The 24,464-nt window shown below is 29.6% G+C and overlaps 1 protein-coding gene across 1 annotated transcript; it reads right to left on the reverse strand.

Moving 5' to 3' along the window:
* Window positions 1-3,774: 3,774 nt before the first annotated feature.
* On the reverse strand, window positions 3,775-12,630 carry LOC113511883 (cuticle protein 19-like). Its single transcript, XM_052894559.1, has 4 exons — window positions 12,502-12,630; window positions 9,088-9,264; window positions 5,680-5,776; window positions 3,775-4,340 (listed from the first exon to the last, which is right to left on the reverse strand). The coding sequence occupies exons 1-4, from the start codon at window positions 12,511-12,513 to the stop codon at window positions 4,204-4,206; spliced, it is 423 nt and encodes a 140-aa protein (XP_052750519.1). The 5' UTR covers window positions 12,514-12,630; the 3' UTR covers window positions 3,775-4,203.
* Between the last annotated feature and the right edge of the window lie 11,834 nt (window positions 12,631-24,464).

Consider the following 24,464-nt stretch of genomic DNA (forward strand, 5'->3'; position numbering starts at 1 on the left):
AGCAGCCACCGCTGCCGTTATGATACCAGAAACGTCACTCGCTCTCATGAGTTATAGTGTATGAACTCGTATTATGAATACAATATATATAAAGGTCCTCGTAAAATACGTCAATATTCGTAAAAGATAGATAGATAGATAATTTATTTGCATTACTTACAGCACACAAATTACAACATATATAGATATACATAAAAAGCGAGATAAAATAAATGATTAAAAAAATACATAAAGCTAAATACAATTTTTCTTTTGTGCGTGTGCCATAACAATACAAAATGGTCACAACTCTGTTTATTGCTTTGCCCTCAAAAGAGCAATCCTCATCATCATCGTCTCCACCATTATCTGTCCACTGTTAAGCAAAGGCAACCCCCAAAGGCTGCCATAAATTTATATTTATATTTAATTTTTTAACCAAGTAAAGATAGTGAGTTATTCATAAGAAAAAAGTACCTACTACGAATAAACTACTTATGCTACGATGAATTTAAATATTGTCTATTGCTGAATATAGCCTCCTCTTTATGGGATAAAGAGGTTTTGCCAGTAGTTCCTATGATTATTAAGCGAGTTGGAACACACACACGACACACACGACACCCACAGGAAAGCATAATAATTGCCAATTTTTCGAAGTACTCCAAGTGGGATCAAAAATAATTTGTTCACAATTGTCCTGTTAACAGTTCCAGATATTCATATAAACTCACAACAATCCATATAACTTAATATATAATATTTTTCGTATACCCTACGTTATATAACACGCGTGCTGATCAGTCGTACTTCATACTGTGACAGTATCGTGGGATAATCTTGTTTCTATTGTTTGAAGTCCTTCACCCATCAGAAAAGAAGTCAATGTACCTAATTAAGTTTTTTAAGTAATTTTTTTAAGTATCTAACCAGTATGTATACTGTGGATAGTTGCAATTCGTAATGTTTAAGTGCTTTGTCCTTTCACAAGTAAACATTGACTCAAAGTCATAACAGTACCAACAAGAACAAGCGTAACTAATAGTGATTATTGTAATTAAACAGCATCTATTCTCTTTGGCCCTTAAAGTTTTGTTTATTACACATATACTAGCTGTGTCCTACAGCTTTGCCCGCGTGAATTAGTACATAAAATATCCTATGTACTAAGTTAGGACCTATCCGTATATTAAATATCACTCAATTCCGTTAAATAGTTTTTTGCGTAAATTTGCATCCATGCATCCATCCATCCTTACAAATTTTCGCATTTATGTATGTAGAATATGTATATATATATATATATATATATATATATATATATATATATATATATATATATATATATATATATATATATATATATATAGGTACCTACTATAAAGGACTTATTCGCATTGTGAACATACATATATTCGTTGTCTTATAACGATGTGGATAAATCCTTCACAAAATTAGTACTTTTTCCTTTCACATTGTAAACATTGACTTGAAATCCTGAAAATACAAACAGACACAAGCCAAGCGTAACTAACAGCGATCATTGTAATCAAACAGCATCAGTTCCGTCAAATACTGTACATTGTATGAGAGTGTCTGCATCCTGAGACATAAGAACAATAGTCAGGTCCGCTTACCAAATACTTACTTCCACTGACGATACGGATGATTATTCGGAAATTTAGACAATTAGATACGTAACAAAATTAGGGATATTTGTACGGATAATTTGCGTAAAATTGTAATAATGCGTAATAATACCAGAAGTTTCTAGATCTACCAAAGGTAGTAGACTTTGTACAAAAGTCGTTTGCTTGGGCACCTCTGTCCCATTCGTGTTTCTACCGTGAAGCAATTGTGTTTGCATGGCTGTGTTTCGGTTTGAAGGGTGGGATATGGCAATGAATTTACAGAGGACAGAGAGTGAGAGTACAGACGAATAGCATCTGAGTCTTCAGGAATAGCAACGCATGGGGGTATCATGGGCGAAACAGTATACTCTGTTATGTCCATTGTACTACTTATGTCTATAGGCGACGGTTACCACTTTCCATCAGGTGAGCCGTCAGCTTATTTGCCATTCTAAGTAGCAAAAAGAAATAAAATAAAAAGATTTCGATACACAAAAAATTCGGCGAATTTGATCATGATAAATTTATGACTGATTGTCATTATTCTTATTTTAAAATACTCACTGTTCTTATTTTAAAACAAAATGCACAAATAACATGTCAGGCATATCATATTAAAAAAAAAAGATTTTGCTTTGCATAGAAAAACTGCATGTTTGTGTATTCTACCGAAATTGTCGTAAGATTAACCGTCTTGAGATTTTTTCAGGATCGACACGCGCGCGATTGTGAGACATCTCTAGTATCATAGACTCAATAGACTACAGTGACCGTTTACCATCAAAATACGACTGTATAATGTAAAGAAAATCTAGAAACTTGACAAAAATTAATTACAACATAAGAGTAATCCTATTTATTTCAAAATAACTAATAAAATTAGTTTCAGTATCGTGTTATATGTATACCGCACAAAAAATAAAAGCGAATTGGTTACATCCAACTCTTAAAGTTAAATGTCTAAAAAAATTGTTCTACAAACTGTTGTGTTTAGATGTAATAGTATGTACGAGTATGTATATAATCAAACATTTTAAATTATTTAGTGCAGCAACATTTGATTGATAATAATCATGAAATGAAACAATAAAGTATGTGAACCAATTTTGGACATTTACAGTAAAACTTAATTACATCCTTTACGGTATCAGTGTAGGAAGGAGCATTGTATGCAGATTTAAATCTACAAAAACTTGTTTTGTACAATACATTTCGATTCAAACAAAACGCCGTTTAAGAATACCGCTGATTTAATCTTGAAGTGTCTTAATGACCTTTGAATATAATGTACTATAACGTTTAATTGCACATTGCACATGGAATTAACAATAAAGTACTTTTGCCCTTCCCAACTAGACTTCAATATAAAAATATATTGAAGTCTAGTTGGGAATTAATTAGGCCCTCAAATTTTTATTGATCTAAGTGTATTCTATTCATATTAATATACACGTTATTATTAACTATGACTTTACTTAGTGTACGCAAAATAAAATTGCATTAAATGTCCATCAGTTGTCTAGTCCGCATATCGCAAGTTCTGCTTAGTTTCGGACTAGATGGCGTTATGTAATTTGCAAACAATTTTGTCGTTGTTATTACATTAACAATAATTTTCATTTTCAAGCAAAATCAAAATATAAAATTTCCCATTTTAATTATATTTTTTGTATATAACATATTTCTATATTACGCGATATGTGACATCTTTCTATACTGATTATGATGATTACCTTTTGTATCTATACTAATATCACACGAGTCAAGTTGGTTTATTTTATGAAACAAACCCTTCTTTCTAATAGATACGCCATCTGATGCCACACAAAGAAACCAATAAACCATATGCTTTATTTTAGTAATTTAGCAAGTCTTGTGTTTACTAATAAAATAAATTCATTATAGATGGCGAATTTAAAATTAATATTTTTTTTATATCTTCTTAATAGATTTGAGAATTCAATTTCAAATTACAAGAAAATAAACAATTTGAGTTAAATAGTTACTAATATAATAATAGATTATATATTTAATTTAAAAGTAATTTTTTGTTTAATCTTAATTTATTGCAGTTTTTTTAATAATATAAAACACGAATTTTTTACAAAATATTGGAGACATTCGAATTAAGATAAAATAGGTATGAAATAAAATTACTTTTTATATCAGTCAATTTTATTGACAATGCTTAGATTTAAATAAAAAAACATTAAGTGCAAAATATTACAACAACATTATTGTTAAGTAAATTATCAACAAACAATACAGTTATAATCAGGTACAACTTTTAACATAAATAAATATAAGAATAACAGAAATAATAAACAACGAGAACCGTGAACGATCAACTCTTGTTCAACGGGCTCATAACAACGTTTACTAATCTAATATTAAATAGACTATAACTAGATAACGAAAGAATGGCCAAATTTTTAATTTAAAACCCCATAAAGGATGGTCGATTTAATAGAATCGCCATCTCATAGTACAATTATCATGTTGCGAGCATTAAGTATGTAAATAAAGACAAATCGTCTTTATAACTCTTCTAATACTCAGTCATTGGTGAACTGGTGCTAGGTTCCTGTGTGTTTTAATGGTTTAAGAGGGCGGCCTCGTGGGGCGAAATTGGGGCGGTCTTATGGACGACAGCATTAAAACCATTGTGCTTGTCGGCGGTGTAGTCCACAGTACGAATAGAACCATCAGGCTCCACAACTGTGTACTGACCTGAAATTGCATATAAATATATGAATAAATGCCACTAAATATTTGACAGTAAATATAAAATTATTTAAAGTAATATAAAAATTTATATCAAATCATAGAACATAATTATTAAAATGGAATTGTAAATAAAGTTAATTGAAGTGTCATATTATTTAATGAAAAAGTTTTTTATTTTTCTATTCGACTAAAGTAGATAAACAATTTTGCCTCATCGGTATTCGATCCTTTGACAATCTAGGTCAATTAATACTTGTTATACAACTATAAAACTAAAAATTGCATAATTTAGTGAAAGAGGTCAATTACTCACTGGACGTCTAGATATCAAATAGAGCCGCTATTTGAATCAGAACTTTTATAGAATCTAGATCATATAATTATTTAGTTAATTTTGTAGTATTGAAAGCCAGAAACAATAAATTATTTTAACTGCAACTACTGTCTCATGTTAGCACTCTGTAATTTAAAAAATTACCTTAGTTGCTATATTTTAGCAAGAAATAAAATTTAGTAAAACATAATTAGACACCAAAGAATGTATCAACAAATCAGCCAGCCGATAGATCAAAAAGGTAAGACCAATAAAGATGAGATAAACCTCAAATAATGTAGCCTAAATAAACCAATCGAAATTGGCATCTACAAATTAATATGTACTCGTATTTAGACTGAGATATTAGACAAAGATAGAGATGCTAATTAATAATCAACGGAAGACAAAATTCCTTCTTTTTCAATCGACTTCAAAAAAGAAGTAGGTTCTTAATTCGGTGGTATTTTTTTTTTTTGTTTGTTACCTCACAATTCCGTCATTTATAACCCAATTTGGAAAATTCTTTTCTATTTGAAAGGATAAACTTTCAAATTGATTTTATAGAAGTTTTATACAAATCGGTTTAATAATTTATTAGTTAAGTTTTTAAATCAAAATATTTTAATATGCTACGATTGAAGTAAATTTTTTTAGATACAATATTTAATGATTTCTAAGTTTACTTGTCTACTTTCGTAGACAAGTAAACTTAGAAATCATTAAATTTACTTATGGCCTAATCATGAAGAGATTATTTTACAACCAATATACTATTTTCTGAATTCACATAAAATTATTATTTTATAGCTAGTAATATTATTTTTCCACTATTTAGGTATCTACGTTTATCTATACTATATAACTATTGTGATTACAGCAAGAGAGTAATAAATATTCGACAGTAAATCAAAAATCTAATTCCCCACGTTGTCTAGAGACAAAAGCATGCTTTGTAAACAAAGGTTGTCTTGAATACGAAAGGAGGAAATGCGTAGAGGAAATATAGTGAGACTAATATTGAATTACCTTTTACGACATCACCGTCTCGGCTCTCGTGATGGGTTTTAATGTCTCCCGTGTGGAAGTCGTTCACGCCATACTTGAATACGTACTTGGGATACGCCTAGAACGTAACATTGTTAATGAATATCTTAAAATAAAAAATATGATATATCAATAAAATAAATAATCGCCTGCATAATAACTTACATATTTTTATTTATTATATATTGTATGTAAAAAAAATTATATATTAAATACGTAAGTGGCATGCAGGCGATATCACCCATTTCTGTGAATTGCATTTTTGGAAAATACTAACATATATAACATAGTTACAGTTTTAGTATATAAAAAAATTCTGTGTAAAATTTCGTGCTTTTAGTATTATCATGTATTGTCTACCTGTCAGCAAATATTAATATTTAAAAACTTTAATACTAGCCTACAAATAATAATAATATTAAATTGAAATAATATAAAATAAAATTACCTAAAATACCTATAAAAAGACAATATAATTTTAATTGATTTCTTTAATTTTAAGTCCAAATACCTATTGATAATTGTAGAGACATAATTTATCATGAATAACTAACATGAAATTAACTACACATTAAATCGTTAAGTAATTCCAATAATTGCTACTAAATTAAATACAAGGCAATTCGATTATTGTCAAATTCACATTTTTATAGCATAATATAATAACTTTTTTGTTCCGCTCTATATCGTAATAAAAATTGAGAATGCAACTTAGTTTTTGGTTTTCAATGAATGAACGATAACAATGTGTACGACATAACAACAGGTAATCAAATATTAAAGTTCACATCATAACAATCCAATTTGCTTTGCCAATTTGAAACGTAATGTGTACACATAAAAACTAAAGTTACATCCTCATAATTCCACTGTTGCGTATAGTGAAACTATTTATCTTCACAACATGCACTACGCTTGCGTAATAGTTTTTGTTACGAAAAATACTGTGTATGTTACGAACGAAGAGCGATTTTTTTTTTTAGTTTTACAGGAAGGAAATTTTGCTGCTTTGTTTGCATAGTACCAGTTGCTTCTTGTTCTTTTATATCCAAAAAAGCTTATCTTTTATTACATATAGAAATTAAATGTATTAAATGTATACATTCTAGAACCATAACTTTTTGTTGTACCTTAATAAAAGAGTCAATATAATTACAATAAAATAAAAAATTATAAAACGAACAAAAATAACAAGGTCAGAAATAGTAAAATTCAAAATGTAATTAGTATTTTTTTTTTTAATAAATACAGATAAGATTTCTTTACCGCGGAGTGGTTTTAGTAATAATTCGAGGTTTCTAACCCATACTCTAGCGTTATGCTATGGCACATGGCATCTATATGAGAAGAAACGGTTTAAAAAAAATTCATATTACAGAGAGTAATCATTATTACGATTTGTAATTTTTTTCTAGTGAAATAATTTAATAACTCCAATAATATATTATATTATCATTACTCAAATTTATTGTATTGTAAAGTTTTAATAAATATGCTAATTTATGTGTAAGTCTACATGTTTTGTATTTATTATACGTTACATATAAAAACACAACAATATTACCTAATTGTTGTAAGAATCTGTTTGTTTTTATTCTGTGTATATTTAAATTTCTATAATAATAAATGTATTGCAATATCTAATACAAGATATATCATAATATTTAAGTCATTGCTATGTTTTATGTTTAATCGCTCCCGATTATGTTTTGTGCCATACATAAAAGTATCACAAGCCGCTCATTGAATATGTCAACAAGCGGAATCTTGCACAGGAAGTAGTTTCTGCAAATTGTCACTTCACATCTACAAAATAATTAGAAAATTAACTTTTTAATTGGTACTTTTAAAACAATGTTACATTATAATAGTTTTGTTATATAACCTCTTAAATGTCGTTAATTTGAATAAAGTACGATTAAATGAAATCAGCTAATTTAATTAAATGCTGAGATTTATTTACTCTTATAATGATTTTATTGCAATTGTTATCAAAAGCTTTGAATTAAAATGTAATTTAAATAATACTTAAGTAACTTTGTTCATAGTGAACAAAATCAAACAATAAAATTGTCTTGTCACTTTAGCCAGAGAATCACATGAAATTTATGGTTCTGATATTAATAGTTACTTAACTATATGCTTTAATATAGAGATACTTACGAGTAATATTTAGTCAAGAAGTCAAAAGTTACTGTAAAATTATGAACCTGAAAACTGCAATTAAAAAATAAAAGACCTAAATTTTACAAAACACAAATTTTAAAACTTTTAAATCGAAACATACGTATGTAAGATATGTATATATCTATACTAATATTATGAAGTGTAAAGATTTATTTGTTTGTTTATAATGGATAAAATCAGAAACTACTCAAATAATTTTAAAATTTCTTTCACCTATAGAAAGCTTGCATATTGTGGTTTGCTATAAGTACGGAACCTTTGATTATATTTAATTTTAATGTATTTAACACTTCTAAATGTGAATGAACCACGCTCTAATAATATGGTTTGACGCAATTATGTAAAAACAATATAATATGTAGATACTGTTCTAGGTGAAATAGTCGAGACTGAAGAGGAAAGTGGGAATGAAAGTGCAACGTACAAGTAATAGTTACCAATGCTCTGTGGAATGGAACATAGTACACATAAGTTGAATATCACTTGTATCATTGAAGCGGCATATCATCTATCTGGTAATATAGACTTTATTTAAGTCACAAAATTATGTATAAAAAAATGGCCGTATGGTCCCAGAATAAACCACCTTTCCTATGAGTGTCGTAAGTGGCGACTACGGGAATTTAATGGTAGAGAGATGAACAGCAGTTTCCTTCTTAAACCTTTGCTAAAAGCCTAACTGCGGTTCCTAATCTGCCTGCCAAGCGTAGCAACTACTGGCAAAACTCCCCTTATGGTTTCCCATGGCTTATTTCAGCATTGGATAGTTAACGGCTAAAATGATGATGATGACATAAAAATAAAATTATAATGTTTAATTGTATATTTGATTTCTAAAGGAAATCTAATCGAAAAATCTAATATATAACGTGCAAATATATCTAATTATACTACAAGATTTACAATTAAACATTGAGCCTATATGATGATAAATTGTTACAACCTACTAAACTTACAAAGCCTTATAAGTTTGTTACGATAATGGTGTAATGCAACCTTTAGAAATTAGAACCGATCTGTCTCCTAGAGAAGTAACAAATGAATCTATCAATAAATATAACAAGATAGCAACATCCAGCGACTATTTTTTCTTTTTTTCTCATACATGCACTAACGAAAAATATATATCGCTCGTTCGATCGTCATTTGTCTAAGAGAAGCTGAACATTTTGCATGTAATTAAATATGAATTTGAATACTAACATAATAATCAATATGTTGGTCATCAGGTATGTGGTGGTGTTCATATCCCAGTCTCGGCTGTGAACGCACGATAGCGGCGGCTGGAGCCGGCTGCGAGTCTGCCGTTTTGGCGGGTCTCAGGAACGCATACAGTCTACCGTGCGCACACGCCACCAACATTAACGCAAGTATTACCGTCTGAAAAAAACAACAATTTTTACTATAGACTATTATCACAACGTAAACGCAAGAGTCTTCTAAAGACATTTAAAATCATTGTCTTTCTTCAAATAAAACATCGAGAAAATTATCGACAAATCATCGTTTGTGAGTTTCTTCTCTGCCAATATTGAAATTCACCTATAACAAATTTTATTAACATTTTTTTTTATACAACTTAGAATGGCAACAAGCTGACGGCCCACCTGATGGAAAGTGGTAACCGTCGCCTATAGACATGAGCAGTACCATGGACATAACAGAGTATACTCTTTCGGTTTGTGTGTGTGTGTGTTTGTTATGATATATACATATCTATTGTATTTCTTTTGTCTGTCTTATCTTTTTTTTTTGGTACAATACAATCTAAGTCTAATTTCATTACAAATTAATTGAATAATCTACAATTCCTTATCATTATTTTAAGGCTCCAGGTTTCAACTACCTATATAATATTTATAAAACTGAATATACGCATATTATGTTTAGAATGCATCATTTAATTTCAAACAAGATGTACTTTGTTTGTATATGAGGAACTACCTATATAATAGAAGTTACTGATGCATCTAAATAAATTTGTTGATAAATATATAATTATTAGTCATTACTGTTTAATTTAATTTATTTAGTAATTAATTATGATAAAATGGAAAGTGATATTATCGCACCACTTAACCGTGTCAGTCACGTCATAATTTCATTATTCTGATAATGAATATACCATAATAGATTATCTTTGTAATAACTGTGTTGTAAGAAACTGCTTACTATATTAAATTATTAAAGAAGCTTACTATATTATATTTATTCTACTATGTAGTATTACATTTCCTATTTCGTGTTTTATTAGTGTAAATAGTTTTAAAAAAATCCTATGTCTAAGCTTTATTCTCAAAATTTGACGCTTTATAGGATTTGAATATTTGTTAAAATTATTGGTCCTTTCTTATTCCTTGCTTCGTCCACCATTATAATTCGTAATATATTTACTCGGTTCTGGTGATACTTAAAGGAGAAGCCTCAGATAGAACGATCAGTTTATCGATCTATTTTCAAACGACTCCAAAAAGAAGGAGGTTGTTGGATGTATTTTTATGTTTGTTACCTTATAACTTCGTAAGTTACAAATCGATTTGGAAAACTCTTTTTATCCAAAAAAATATACCTACAAATTAGTCCCGTAGAAATTTTATCAGTAGTTTAGTTTTGTAATCAAAATAACTGATTTTAAAACAATTGAAGTCAGGTTTTTTGTGGAACACGATCTTATAGTAGTTTCTACTTAATTCAATTATTTCAATTAAAGTTTAGAGAATAACTTACATATAATGTTGTTCTTATCAATAATATCAGTCCAAAACATCACATGTGAATGTTCAACTGCAGTTCAAGTGAAAACAAAAGTGAGTTCAAATAATAGTCAACAAAAAAACATTTCACGTAACTATTATAACTAGCTTAATGAAAGTTACTGTGACTATGTAAAAACACCGCTTTGTTCAACCGCTGACGGTTCGATCTCATTGTCTAATTGTAACATTGTTCAAATCAACAATTCCAATGTGTTTTAATTCCATAATAACAATTGTTACTAGTTATGATTCCCAAGTGATTTGTATAGAATTGATGAGTATTTATCTCGTAATTTGAACAAATGAGTATAAAATATTAATTTTTAATCTGATCACGATAGATTTTTTATTGTATACTTTCTCGTTGTTTTACACATATTTTAAATACACTATCGGGACTGAAGGCGATGAAAACTTTTTTGCAAGTAAATAGTAGATACATACCTTTATCTTTATTACCGGCGTTTTCACGTAGATTGTCCTGGTCACGACAGGATTAAGTCCCGTTAGTGTATATAAAATATTTTTTGTCATTATAGAACTCTAAACATATTTGCTTACTTTACATCTTTATATTTTTTAAAATATAAACTGTTCTTTTGATATTTTTGGTAAACAGTTCTAAACATCAAAAAAATGGCATCATAAGTAATAATGTATTAATATTTGTATATGTGATTCGTTAATAATTATTTATTTCACTTATTCAAATGAATCCAAGTCATTTTTACGACATGTCAAATCGTATTTTTCTTTTTTAAGTTCAGAGTAAAAATAAATTGTGTACTTTTCCTTCGCCTTTTGAAGAGACAACATATTCCATTGAAAAATCGTTAAAAACAATACAATATTACAGTAAATGATACAGTTCTATTGCTAATAGTGATACCAAAACCTCTGTGGCCACTATTAGTCAAACGTCCCTTATGATGCCTATGTTCAATAGTGGACAGTCAACAATTGCCGACTGGTATATATTTTATCAACTAAACTTCAAAGCAGAAAAATATATTATGTTCTAAATAAATTTAATTCAGATAGTGGCATAAGCAAAAAAGCCACAGTTTTGCACGATGGAAACTAAAATACGCAGTCCTTTATTCTTGAGGGTCAGGAACACTTTCCACACCTAGTATTAGCAATAGGCGACCGCAGGTAACTGTACCATTAAACGAGCCGTATACTTATCTCTTATCCTTTAATTGCCTTCTTATTACTAGTTAATCGTCAGTTTCACAAATTATTCTTCTAAATTTTTTATTTGCCAGTCGAAATAGTCAACAGAAACAATTCCGCTCCAATCCCATATGTTCTTCACCCATAAGTTTTTACATCCACTGATGTAACTCTTGTTTTTCATACTGTCTGTTATTATAAATTGAAACAGCTAATCTATCATGTCATAATACTATTGTTTTGCAAAAAAAAAAAAAAAAAACTAAAAAGGCGACAAAATTTATAAAAGAAACTTTTTTGTGTGAACGTTAAGCGACATTATGGCCGGTACCGAAACAATTAAAATTATTAATTTTTGTAGTCCATAAGGCTTAGTCCTATGTTGGTTGCGTTAAGTTTTATATAATTGAAAATGCTATTTTATAATAGTAATAAATTTGACTTTTATGTATGTCAATTACTATCATATCAATTTATTATTTTGTATTTGCATCTCTATCTTAATTGAATAATTGTATTTATTTTATTTTTTCTCAGATTGCTTAACTATAACCATAAATTGATTTATAAATGTTTTCTAATTTAAATTACTTTATAAATTAGTCCAATTTATGTCAGAATTATATATCCGTGTTAATTGATTAAGTCATTTTCTTTAAGTTGCTTATACACTTAATAATCTTACCTTGAACGCCATTTCCTTGATTTTTATAAAAACAAACACTGCTTCTATGTAATCACTACACAAACGGTGCTGGGTTGTTCGAGAATACAAATGCAACCGTATCAACAGTATTGCGTCGAATGTGGTAGGTGAAACTTCACGGTGAATTTATACTAAGATGGGTTTAGGGTGGTGGGTGCAGCGCGATGCACTGTTAGGACGACAGCATCCAATACCCTAAAATTAGGTTTGCTATACCCCATATTCACATTTATTTTGTTAAAATATTATGATTAAATACTTAGCAATTTACTAACTTTTCATTATTATAGTATATAAGAACTATTAATTAATATTGCGTGAAAATTTTTAAGGCAGATGAGATATGAATCCGGACCTTCTACCGGACTACGTAATGCCGAAACCAATGCTGTTACCAGTTGAACGACTTCTTCTTAATTAAATAATATATGTAAATATGAAATTAAATGCCTTTTTATGAGCCTTATTTTGCTATTAAGATACTAAATATGGCCATGTCTTAGATCTAATAACTAGATATTATTCTTATTCTGTCATACCAGCTGTCAAAAAACGTAAAAAATCTGTGAGCCAACTATTAAATGACGCGTGTTTTACATACTGTATCAAAGGCTGTAAATGTAACATTATCTTATTAACAAATAATTTAATAAATAAAATTACTGTTTACGTGATAAACGGTACGAACTATAATATAATATCGATAGAATATTACGAAAATCGCCATTTTTTTGATGAATTATTTCCAGAACTAAATTCAGTGCAGATGAAAATAATTTAAGAGTCACATTTAGATTAATACTTTAATTTAAAGTAAGGCATTAATTTCTAATATCAGTGAATATTTACCATATCCTATTTAACTTATATATACTATAAAAAACTTGATTTTCGTTACAAATCTATATTTATGCCTATTTATGTAGATAGAATTGTATTTCCACCAATATTAATGATGTTAAGCAGCCCCCTGCCATTGAACGTCATAGGAAGATGAAGTGATGAAGATGAAGTAAGGTCAATTGGTCCAGCGTGACTAATACGATGTTTGTAACATCCTTATTGCTATTATTACTATTATATTCTCTATTATTAATAATTCCCTTCCGTTCTTCTTCCCACACACCTACGCACACACACACGCGCACAAATATGCATCTATTAGCTTAAGTAGATAATAAATCGGGAAATCAAGTAATCTTGATAAAATTTTGACTAAAAATATCCTAAATTTACAAAAAATATATCACAAATATAAGAAGACATTGCACAAACACACATTACGTACTATGGATAACTCACTTTTTTACATCTTAATTGTAACAAAGTCAGTAACACTCAGGTATTATATTAATAAACTAACAACTTTGTACCTTTTTTATATAAATCTCTACATTAGGATCAGCTGTCATTGATATTAATAAAATCACAGATTATACTTATAATATTATATATTTATTTATTTAAACTTTAATTCACAGTGAAATAAAATCGCTTATATATATAATTATTACTAATATTATTCATGTAAAAGTAACTATGTTATTTTACTTTAAAATTTTGTATATCCATTAGTATGTATATGTGCATACATCTTATATAGTTATAGTATCTATGTAGTATCATAGCATTATAGTAGTTATATAGTATGTGTATATCTTAAAGCTAAGTTTAAGCTTAAGTTTATAATTATACAATACGCTAGATTACAGTCATAAAATGGCGTAAAATATTTATTAAGTGAAATATATAAAGGATTCTTACACTTATATGGATGCAAATTATATCAGTGACTTTATTCTGATAATTGAGATATAATGAATAACCGTTCATCATAAAACACGTATGTCTTTATTCATAGATATTTAGGTAATTTATACGTTAAAATAGCAAAATATAACAAATAACCTGATTATTAGTTATATTAATTGGTTATTTTCTTTCTTAAACAGAACAGTTTTAAAAATATTTTAGTATTCGTCGACCTTTAATTATAATTTATGTAAATATTATTATAAACGTATCTATCACATGTTTTTAAAATAATTTATAAACAAATAGTACGACGAAGTAAATCGGATTCCTAACTGAATAAATACTTTGATATAAAATATGATCATCAGTAATATATTATACTTTTTTAATAAATTTGTATAGTTCTAAAAAATATTGAGTATAGTGATATATTATAGGTATTGTTTTAGTATCGCTGTGTGTGCCCCGGCATAGAATGGGCCACCCCCTCCTTTCCCGTGAGTGTCGTAGAATCGATTAAGGAGGGCGAGGGATTAGCAGCAGCGACCCTCTTACAACATCTCTGAAAGCCTAACTGCGGCTGCCAATCCGTCTGCCAAGCGTGCCAACTACTGACAAAACTCCCCTTATGGGGAGGCTTATGTTCAGTAATAGACAGTTAACGACTGGAAGAATAAATAGGAAAATTGTATAGGTATGTTATTGCTTTTTATAACACATGGTAATTTGCTTTTAAAACTAAATACTAATTAGTGTATGTGACATTTATTAAATTTATTGATTCTGTGATACAATTTTATTAAGCTACTTCCAAAAGGAAAAGTTTAAAGCCGTCTTTATTAGTATCTTAATTTATTTTTTTATTTTTTAAGCGACGATGTTTAAATACTGTTACTTTTGATATATATAACTTAATTTCCAACATGGATATAGCACAAGAGATGAGATAAACTATATAATAGCTTTAGATACAACAAGCTCACTGGTCATATTCATAATTATTGTCGACAGCTATTTTTTTTCTAAGAGACCAATAAGAGTGGATAGACCAATGGGTTTTTAGGCTTATGCATTGACCATATAAAATTGATGACAGATTTGTGTCTGGCTCTTTTTTTTATGCAACTTAGAATAGCAAACAAGCTGACGGCCCACCTGATGGAAAGTAGTAATCGTGGCCTATTGACATGAGTAGTCCCATGAACATAACAAAATATACTGTTTCACCCATGATACCCCCCATGGGTTTCCATTCCTGAGGACTAAGGTGTTGTTTCTCTGTACTATGTAAATTCACTGCCATATCCCACCTTTCAAACTGAAACATAGCCATACAAACACAACTGCGTTACGGTTGAAACACGAATAGGACAAAGGACTTTGTACAAAAGCAAACGACTTTTGTACAAAGTATTCCTCTGGTTCCTTCGTTTTCTGTTATTCTTTATAATGCAAAGAATCTATTTACTACTCCCGTCAGTACAAAAAAGGTATAGTAACTCAAAAGATCTCATTATACGAATAACAATGCTACTGTTATGGTTTAGTTTACAATTGTTACACTTGTCAATCATGATGGCTTATTCAACGATGTTGGGTAACGTTATTTCGGGAGATAATATGTAATATGTCACAATTGTTGATTACCCGATTCTATTGCTGTTAAAGCATAGAATAATTTTACAACAGAAAAAAAAAGTATAAATAAGTACTAAATTAAAAACAGATGTAGAATTAGAGATTAAAAAAACTGGTACTAAAATTAAACCGCACTAAATCTATTCATCGGCCTGCACTGGTTTAGAACCAGCTGCTATTAAATGAACTCAAATATTTTAAAAAATCGTAGAAATATAACAAAGTATTATATACTGGAAATAATAAACTCCTGGTTTCTAGATAGCATATATATTTTATACGAAAATTGAATATATATATATATATATGTTTAAAGTTGAATATATATACTTTTAATTGGGGACTGTATATGTTCAGATTTGTCGTATATCAATGACGTGTAGTTAAACAACATTAGTAATTTGATCTAATTTCTCCATTATTAGCATTATACCCTATCAGGTCGACCTCCACACAGTTTCCCCTGACTACTATCATGGTTAATTCTATTGGAATTCGTTACGATGGGCTAACGGACCTGCTTCCATCGTCACCTATCATTCCTCATTGCTGCCCCGCCAGGGTGTGACATTTTTTTTTAATTTTAATTAAAAAAAAATTTCACAGATCTGGTATGAAGAATGTATAAAAAGAAAACCAAAAAAAAATAATGTCAAAAATAGTTTAATAAAATAATAATTTGAAATCAGCTAAAGAGAAAAGTATGACTATTCGTTTTTTTAACTGAAATCCAACTTTGTATAACCACATAGAACAAATAACGAGGGAATACCTCAAATCTTGTATAACACTACGTAATAGATAAAGCGATGAAAACGAAATGTGTTACAATTCAGTTGTTACTTTATCATTTCCTAAACGCAAGTTCATAACATTAATAAACGTACCCGTTTTATAATTGGTTTAGGTAATCGTTTATGTATAAAGACTGGATTTTTTTAATGAATAAAAATAGGGGGAAGATCTGGATAGAACTGACTGTACTTCATACTTTTTTGTAAGCATCTATTGTGCTATATTTTTTAAAAATTTTCAATTAATTATTACGACTTTTTCAACTGTAACGTCCATTTTACCGAAGTAAACATCGTTATTTTTAATAAAAAATTTTACTAGGCCACTTCTAGGTTTTCGTTTTCAGGTATCTGCTTGGAATAATAATATTTAGTTATATAACTCCTTAAATATACGATTTAACTAAACCATGTGTGTTAAGTGAATAAGCAAATAATTAAAAGTTTAATAATAAGAGCAATTTAAAAAGAAAGAGTAGGATAAAAATATACAACAGTTAGTACCTGAAATATGGAATCATAAGTGTAAATAACAAAAATAATAAAATAAAATATTTTGTAAACAATCTTTCTCTTCAAATAGATTTTGTAAACAATTGCAAAAAATCATTATAATCCTGAATTCTGTGATAGTTTCATACCACCTTTAACTTCTACGTTATATACTATAGACATAGATTAAGGATAATAATTACTAGAGGTAATTCTTAATCTATGTTACGTGCAAATTAAGTTCTTAGTTTAAAGTTGCAATCGTAATACTAAAAATATAGAACTTTATACTAAATCTATGCTAAATATAAAAAGAAGATTTATTTCATTTTTTTCTTTTTTTTTTAATTCCTTTTTAAATTAAATTAAAGAAAAAAAAAACATGGAACTAGTTGAGTTTTATAATAATTTCTTTATTTCATAGATTTAAGGATAGCACTGCGATCTAAATAATCTGCGACACTTCAGTGTATTTAACAATCAAAAATTTTGATATAACAATTTTACCTTTATTTAAAAAATCAATCAATTGACTGATAAAATCAATAAATGATAACATACTTTAACAATTGTCAAAGAATCCCATTTTAGAAACGAATTACTTATATTCTATTATTATGTCTACAAAAGTAACAAATATATCGATTTGTTATTTATAGAAAAAATAATAATTTAAATAAGAAGTATTTAACTTCTAGAAAGTTGCATTAAGTGGTAAAGTATGCTATCAGTTTAGTATTACACCAGCGTATGTGCAAGCTTACAAACCATATTATAATTGGTTTGTGTGTAAAATTTTTTTTATTATTTATTACTGTGCCCACTACTTCGTAAACATGAATTTCAGAAGTAAGAATAGGTCAATAAAATATGAAAGTCTTTTAGATATGGTCTTAAAATGAACATGTAAATCGAATTTTAAGTTTGACCTTCAGGAACACAACTATGAAAACGCTTCAATTTTGTAGAGTAAGTTTTACTTGATACTGGAATAAACACACCGACAAAATTAAATATTGCCTAAATATTATCTAGTTAAAATTTTATTATATAGTAAAATAAAACTTACATTTTGCTCTACAAATTAAATAATTAAAGGCATGTTAATTTGGTCTTAAAAATAAAGTACAGAACACATTTATTAATTATATGTATTTTTTCGGATAAAAAAAGAATTATCTGAATCGGTTTAGAACTGACAGCCGAATTGAGAACCTTTCTTTCTCTTTTGAAGTCAGTTGAAAACTCGATAGCATTGCCAAAAAAAAATTAAAAACAAATTGCATCCTGTTGCCCTGGATGATGTAAGATCTCATACATTTAAATCGATTCAGACATTTAAATCTTATAAGAAACGCATGAGGACCCTGAAAATTACATCATCATTTGGGCAATTGTTTAAAAACTATTACATTATTTCTGAAATACCTAAACAATTTATTGAAACTGTGTCATTTTGTTTCGACTGATCATTATTCGTAGTGAATTATAAAAGCTCCAATATATTTATTGCCTGATTATGTCTCATTTAAATGCAAATCAGGTGCCACTTGAGCGCACTAATAATTGGAGAATCAAATACATATTTATATCGGTAGAGAGCTTCGTAACCTATCGCATTATAAACTCTACTCACAAGACTAATTTTTGTCCTAACCTGTACATAAAATTAACAGTGACCCTTTATTTCAGATTGATACAGTAGTTACATCTTTGATTTCTATTTATATGGCAATTAAATACCACATTTGGCCTCATTTTTCTTTTATATATCTTTGACACAATTCTTCATTTATACACCTTTCAGAGAGTTTATCTATCTTCACTTAGATGTTTATAAAATTCTTATGTAGTTGCAATTTTTTCATACAAACCTTTTTCTTATTTTTACATATATTTTTATATATATTTATTTAAATAAGTAGCTTGCCTCTATTGTCCAGAGATGGAGAGATTGTTATCAGTCATACTGCTTACATTTATTTCCAAACAGGTCATGGTCCCTCCTGGAAAATCATCGTGCTGAATTCCAGATGTATTCATCACGATAGGCTAACTGACCTACCTTATTATCCTTACCTATCATTCCTCACTGGCGCCCCACCAGCATATACCATTAGCGCTGACGGGGCCACCATTCCATTATCATCCATCAAAATAACCTCTAATGTCCGCGAATCAGTTCAACCTTCTAGACACGAAGCGTATACATAATACTTCTACGAAATCCGCTTCTTTTTCTGCGTAATATTTTCTTTCAATATTTTATTCATTCATCACAATTTTAGCCATTTTAATGTCCCCTGCTAAACACTTACTGCTTATTTATTTTTTAATCAAATCACAAAACTATCCGGTATCCATCTGTATTATGTAATGTTTCTATTTTACCTCATCCAGTGTAATCCGCGTTACATCTATTAGTATTCCCATTACGACGATTTCGTCAGACCCGAGTCCGGATATATAGTGGTCACACTGTGACTATAAAGGAGATACACACTTTCGCTATCTTTATAACCCTTGCGTACAATATAAAACAGAGCAGTTGACACGTGAACGCAATTAGCATATGTTAACATGTTGAATATCAATCGAACAGCACAAAATCAATTAGATAATCTTCATAATATGTAGTGTGCTCTCACACATAGACAAATTCCGTAATATAATTATCAATAGTTTGTTTCTTACTAGTTCTAACTGACAGGTGATCAGGTTAAGATGTAATCTGTGTCCTTCCTACATTTTATAACGATCAACTGAGGCACTATGGCACTAATAGATAAAAAATAAACAAATTCATATTTTCATATATAAGAGTAATCATTAGGTCTATAAATTAATGACTTTAAATTATTGAAGTTTTACGAATTTTTTGTATGTATATTTATGAACGAATTTTTTCTTATGATATTCAATAATTTATTTCCCAAACTCTTTTTATATTTATTAAAATATATGTATTTATTATATGAAATTATGAATATTATTTGAGATTGATATTTGTAGTATATTTTTCTCTTCCACTAATCCCTGTCAGCTTTACTTATTTATTTATTTATTCATTAGTACATATATGTGTACATGGCGGATTTAATGCTAAAAGCAGAATTAAGAACCCTTTAATAAGAAGAAAGATAGTAAAATTTACGAGTATCGACATGATAACAATAATTACAGGTATCATCATAAAAGAACTAATACAATAATATTTCTGTCTCTACACTCTGTATCTGTTGTATATGTGTAATACATAAACTGTATATTTATGTTTAAAACTTGCCTTTTCCCACAAGAACGAAAGGAATAAAAATTAACAATCCTTCTTCATTCCAAATACTACATCATTATCATCATATCAGCCTTTAACTGTCCACTGCTAACCATAAGCCTCCCCTGGGAGGTTTTATTGAAGTAGTTGCCACGATTGGCAACCGCAGTTCGGCTTTAGACATGTTTTAAGAAGAACGCTGCTGCCCGTCTCTCGCCCTTCCTTAATCGCCTCTTACGACACCCACGGGAAAAGAAGGCGTGGCCTATTCTGCCGGTAGAACACGGCAGACCCAAATATTACGCATATGCTAAATTTCAAGACAATTGGTTAAATCATTAAAGTGCCAAGAGATAACGAGGAAACCAAACTTTCACATTTATAACATTAGCAAGGATATATAATAAAATAATTCTAAATACTATTCTCCGATACATAATCTATCGCTTGTGTTTACAATACGAGTAGGTACAATAGTTACCTCATCACAAACATGCATATTATCTGGATCGAATGAACACTACTGCCGAACGATTGCATACAAATTAGTTTATATAATTTTTATTCAACCCGCAAATTAACAAGTAATAACAAATTTTTACATCAGTGGTTATTATGGAAAGGGATTATTTCATAGCTTTTTACATGGATTATTTTTCGTAATGTTAAGTAAGATTTAACAATTTTTTTTTATACAACTTAGAATGGCAAACAAGCTGACGGTCCACCTGATGGAAAGTGGTAACCGTCGCCTATGACATGAGCAGTACCATGGATATAACAGAGTATACTGTTTCGCCCATGATACCCCCTATGCGTTGCCATTCTTGAGGACTCAAGTGTTATTCCTCCGTACCCAGTAAATTTACGCCATATCCCACCCTTTAAACCGAAACACAGCCATGCAAACACAACTGCTTTACGGTTGAAACACGAATGGGACAGAGGTACCCAAGTTAACGACTTTTGTACAAAGTTTCCCTCTGGTAAAATAATTTAACAATTCTTATCTACGAGTCACAATTAATATCTAAGAAATGTTTATCTTTATAAAGAGACGTCAGTACATAGATTTATAATGTCAATTATGTTACTGAAATTTCCCGTGGGTGTTGCAAGAGGTGACTAAGGAAACTTAATGGTTGAGAGATGGACAGCAGGGTCTGTGTTAAAACATCACCGAAGTCTTACTACAGTTGCTAACCCACCTGCCAAACGTGACAACTACTAGTAAAACCCCCACAAGGGGGACACTTATGTTCAACAGTGAACAATTAAAGGTTAATATTATCGTCTTCACATTACTTATCTAAATACTTTGTGATTTTTTTTTTTATTAAAATTTATTCCAATCTTGAACACTGCATTTCAGCTAATTAACTAATTAAAGCATATACAGATGCTAATATAGATTTAATTTTAAGTAAATAAATTAGCAGACATATTTTATTTATTACCTGGCATTAAAAGGTAACACGCTCAAAAGTTATCTGTATGGGTACCTATGTCCAATCATATTTCTGCTATACTCGTAACGTTTGATAAACCGGTTGGCAACCACAGTTAGGCTTTGGTGATGTCTTCAGAAAGACGCTGCTGCCTATCTCTTGACCATTAAGTTTCCTTATAACCTCTTACGATACTCATGAGAAATGAAGAAGTGACCCATTCTATGCCGGGACCACACGGCATAACAACATACTCTTTAGGAATTGCAACGCATCAGACATCACAGTGCATTCTGTAGTGTCCATGGTGCTATCATACTATTCATATCTAGACAACAATTACCATTTTCCATCAGATGGACCGTCAGCCCGTTTTCCATTCTAATTATCAATGAAAACTCTAGTTTGCTAATAACTTAGACATACATCATCATATTCATATCAGCCGTTAACTGAAATTAAACCTTCATAAGGGAAGTTTTGCCAGTAGTTGCCACGCTTGGTAGGCGGGTTGGCAACCGCAGTTAGGATTTTAGTATCGTTTTAAGAAGGACGCTGCTACCCATCCCTCTACTATGAAATTCCCATGAAGTACATATGATATACAAATTGAGATCATAAATGTCTAAATCAAATTAATAATGATTAATTTTAAATTTCGTATAGATATCAACGTCTAAGTCTTTAAACAACGTTTGTACAAGAAAACAATCTCATCGATGCTTGCTGTGTCAAGATACTACATCTAGCAAACAAATTTGGGACATACAGTATGTTGAAAATACGAGGCCAGTAGTAAGGAAAAAACATGTTTATACTTTTATAAAGGTAGGTCTTTTCATTATTATTATTTTTTATTTTTATATAGAATGTAAAAAAAGATCTTGTTCGGTTTTTTTTGTACTAAACATAGGTCTATAAAGTAAGTTTGTATTTATTTTGTTACCTCTTAACGTTTTAACGGCTTAACCTATCACTATAAAATTTGTTATATTTTATACCACAAAGGTGGCAAACAAGCATATAGCCCGTCTGATAATGGACGGTCACTGTAGCCTATGACTGCCAGCAACACTAGGGATGTCACGTGTGCCGTTGCCGACCCTGAAGAAACCTTAATATACTTTTTTGAAGAATATTTTTCTTTTTATACCGGTTAGTGAACATATCTCGGTTACGCGAATAAAGTCACGGGTAAAAGCTTATAAAATTATATAAATAAACCTGTCAAACGTTTTTTGCTCGCGACCGCCATCTACTGCATAAATTTTTCTTATTAAGCTAAGAATTATCCTATCTCTTAGTTTAATTACACATTTACATTTTTTCTTTAATACCACTGAGGTAGCAAGCAAGCATACAGCCCACCTGATGATATGAAGTTACCATAACTTATAAACGCCTGCAATACCAGGAGCATTACGCGCGTGTTTCTGTCACTAAAGAAAACTCGTTACCCTTTTTTTGAAGAACCCCCTGCTGTAGGCTCTTGGAAAAACATCGATAAGGAGCTTATTCCATAACCTGAGCATTCGTGGGAGGAAACATCTTTGAAATCGCGGTGTACGCGATCATCTAGGTTCTAAGGTATGAAAATGAACTCTCTGTCGATGGCGAGGTGTTCGATGGTTGAAAGTGGCAATGGGTTTTATATTGAATAATTTATTTTTCAAAAACAGTCCATTTTATAAACGGTAGAACAAATTTCATTAAAATCGTTTGAGCGGTTTCGAAGATTAGCATGAAATAACATCGTGTCACGTGATTTTTAAAATTAGTTTACTTTTACCATGGTAGCGAAATAAAGCCCTATAATATCAGGTTTTTTAAATCTTTTCTATCTTGCCAGTGTAAGGAAAATCCGATTACATTACAGTGTAGTACTTTACTACCTTTTATAGCCTTATACGATAGTCATGAAATGAAAAAGAGACACATTGCATGTACTGCAATGCTAGGCGTTTTTAACAGACAATTATGACATACCTAATCATAGACATATTGTAAATTATTTATGTCAACTTTACTGGCATTTTTTCGGTTCGTTACGAAGGATCCCTTCTGAATTCGAAACTAGATGGACATCCCCAAATTTAAAACGTAAGTCTACATATATAATTACAATACTGAATGCCTCACAATAGTTATTATTAAACAGTAATATTTAATAATAACTATTGTGAGAGATTTAAATTAAGATTTAAATTAATATAATATAGAGGTATACTATATTATATTAATTTAAATTTTTCTAATCCTAAACCAATAAAACGGCCGGACTACAAGGAATTTGATTGAAGAAGAGAAACGTATAATATAATGAAAAAAAATAAAATATTGTAAAAAATGCAAGAAAAACTTATCGGAACTAAATATACCAAAAAAAATATTATAACTAGTGGTAGTTTAAATATTTTGAGTCAATTATTTAGATTCATTTATTCTCAGAATGCATGCTCTGTATATTTCAGATATTATAGAAACACGAGGCATATTAGAGTGTGATACTAAAACGATTGTTCGATATAAAAATATGCGTTA

Source organism: Galleria mellonella, unplaced genomic scaffold (genome assembly GCF_026898425.1).
Source record: "Galleria mellonella isolate WM207_F2 unplaced genomic scaffold, CSIRO_AGI_GalMel_v1 utg213, whole genome shotgun sequence".
In the NCBI taxonomy this organism is placed as follows: domain Eukaryota; kingdom Metazoa; phylum Arthropoda; class Insecta; order Lepidoptera; family Pyralidae; genus Galleria; species Galleria mellonella.

What these genes read in the sequence shown, in the direction of transcription:
- LOC113511883 (XM_052894559.1), bottom strand. An exon ending in ACCAACATATTGATTATTAT is followed by an intron (nt 5,777 to 9,087) that starts GTTAGTATTCAA and finishes GTTACGTTCTAG; the next exon opens with GCGTATCCCAAGTACGTATT. An exon ending in AGACGGTGATGTCGTAAAAG is followed by an intron (nt 4,341 to 5,679) that starts GTAATTCAATAT and finishes ATGCAATTTCAG; the next exon opens with GTCAGTACACAGTTGTGGAG.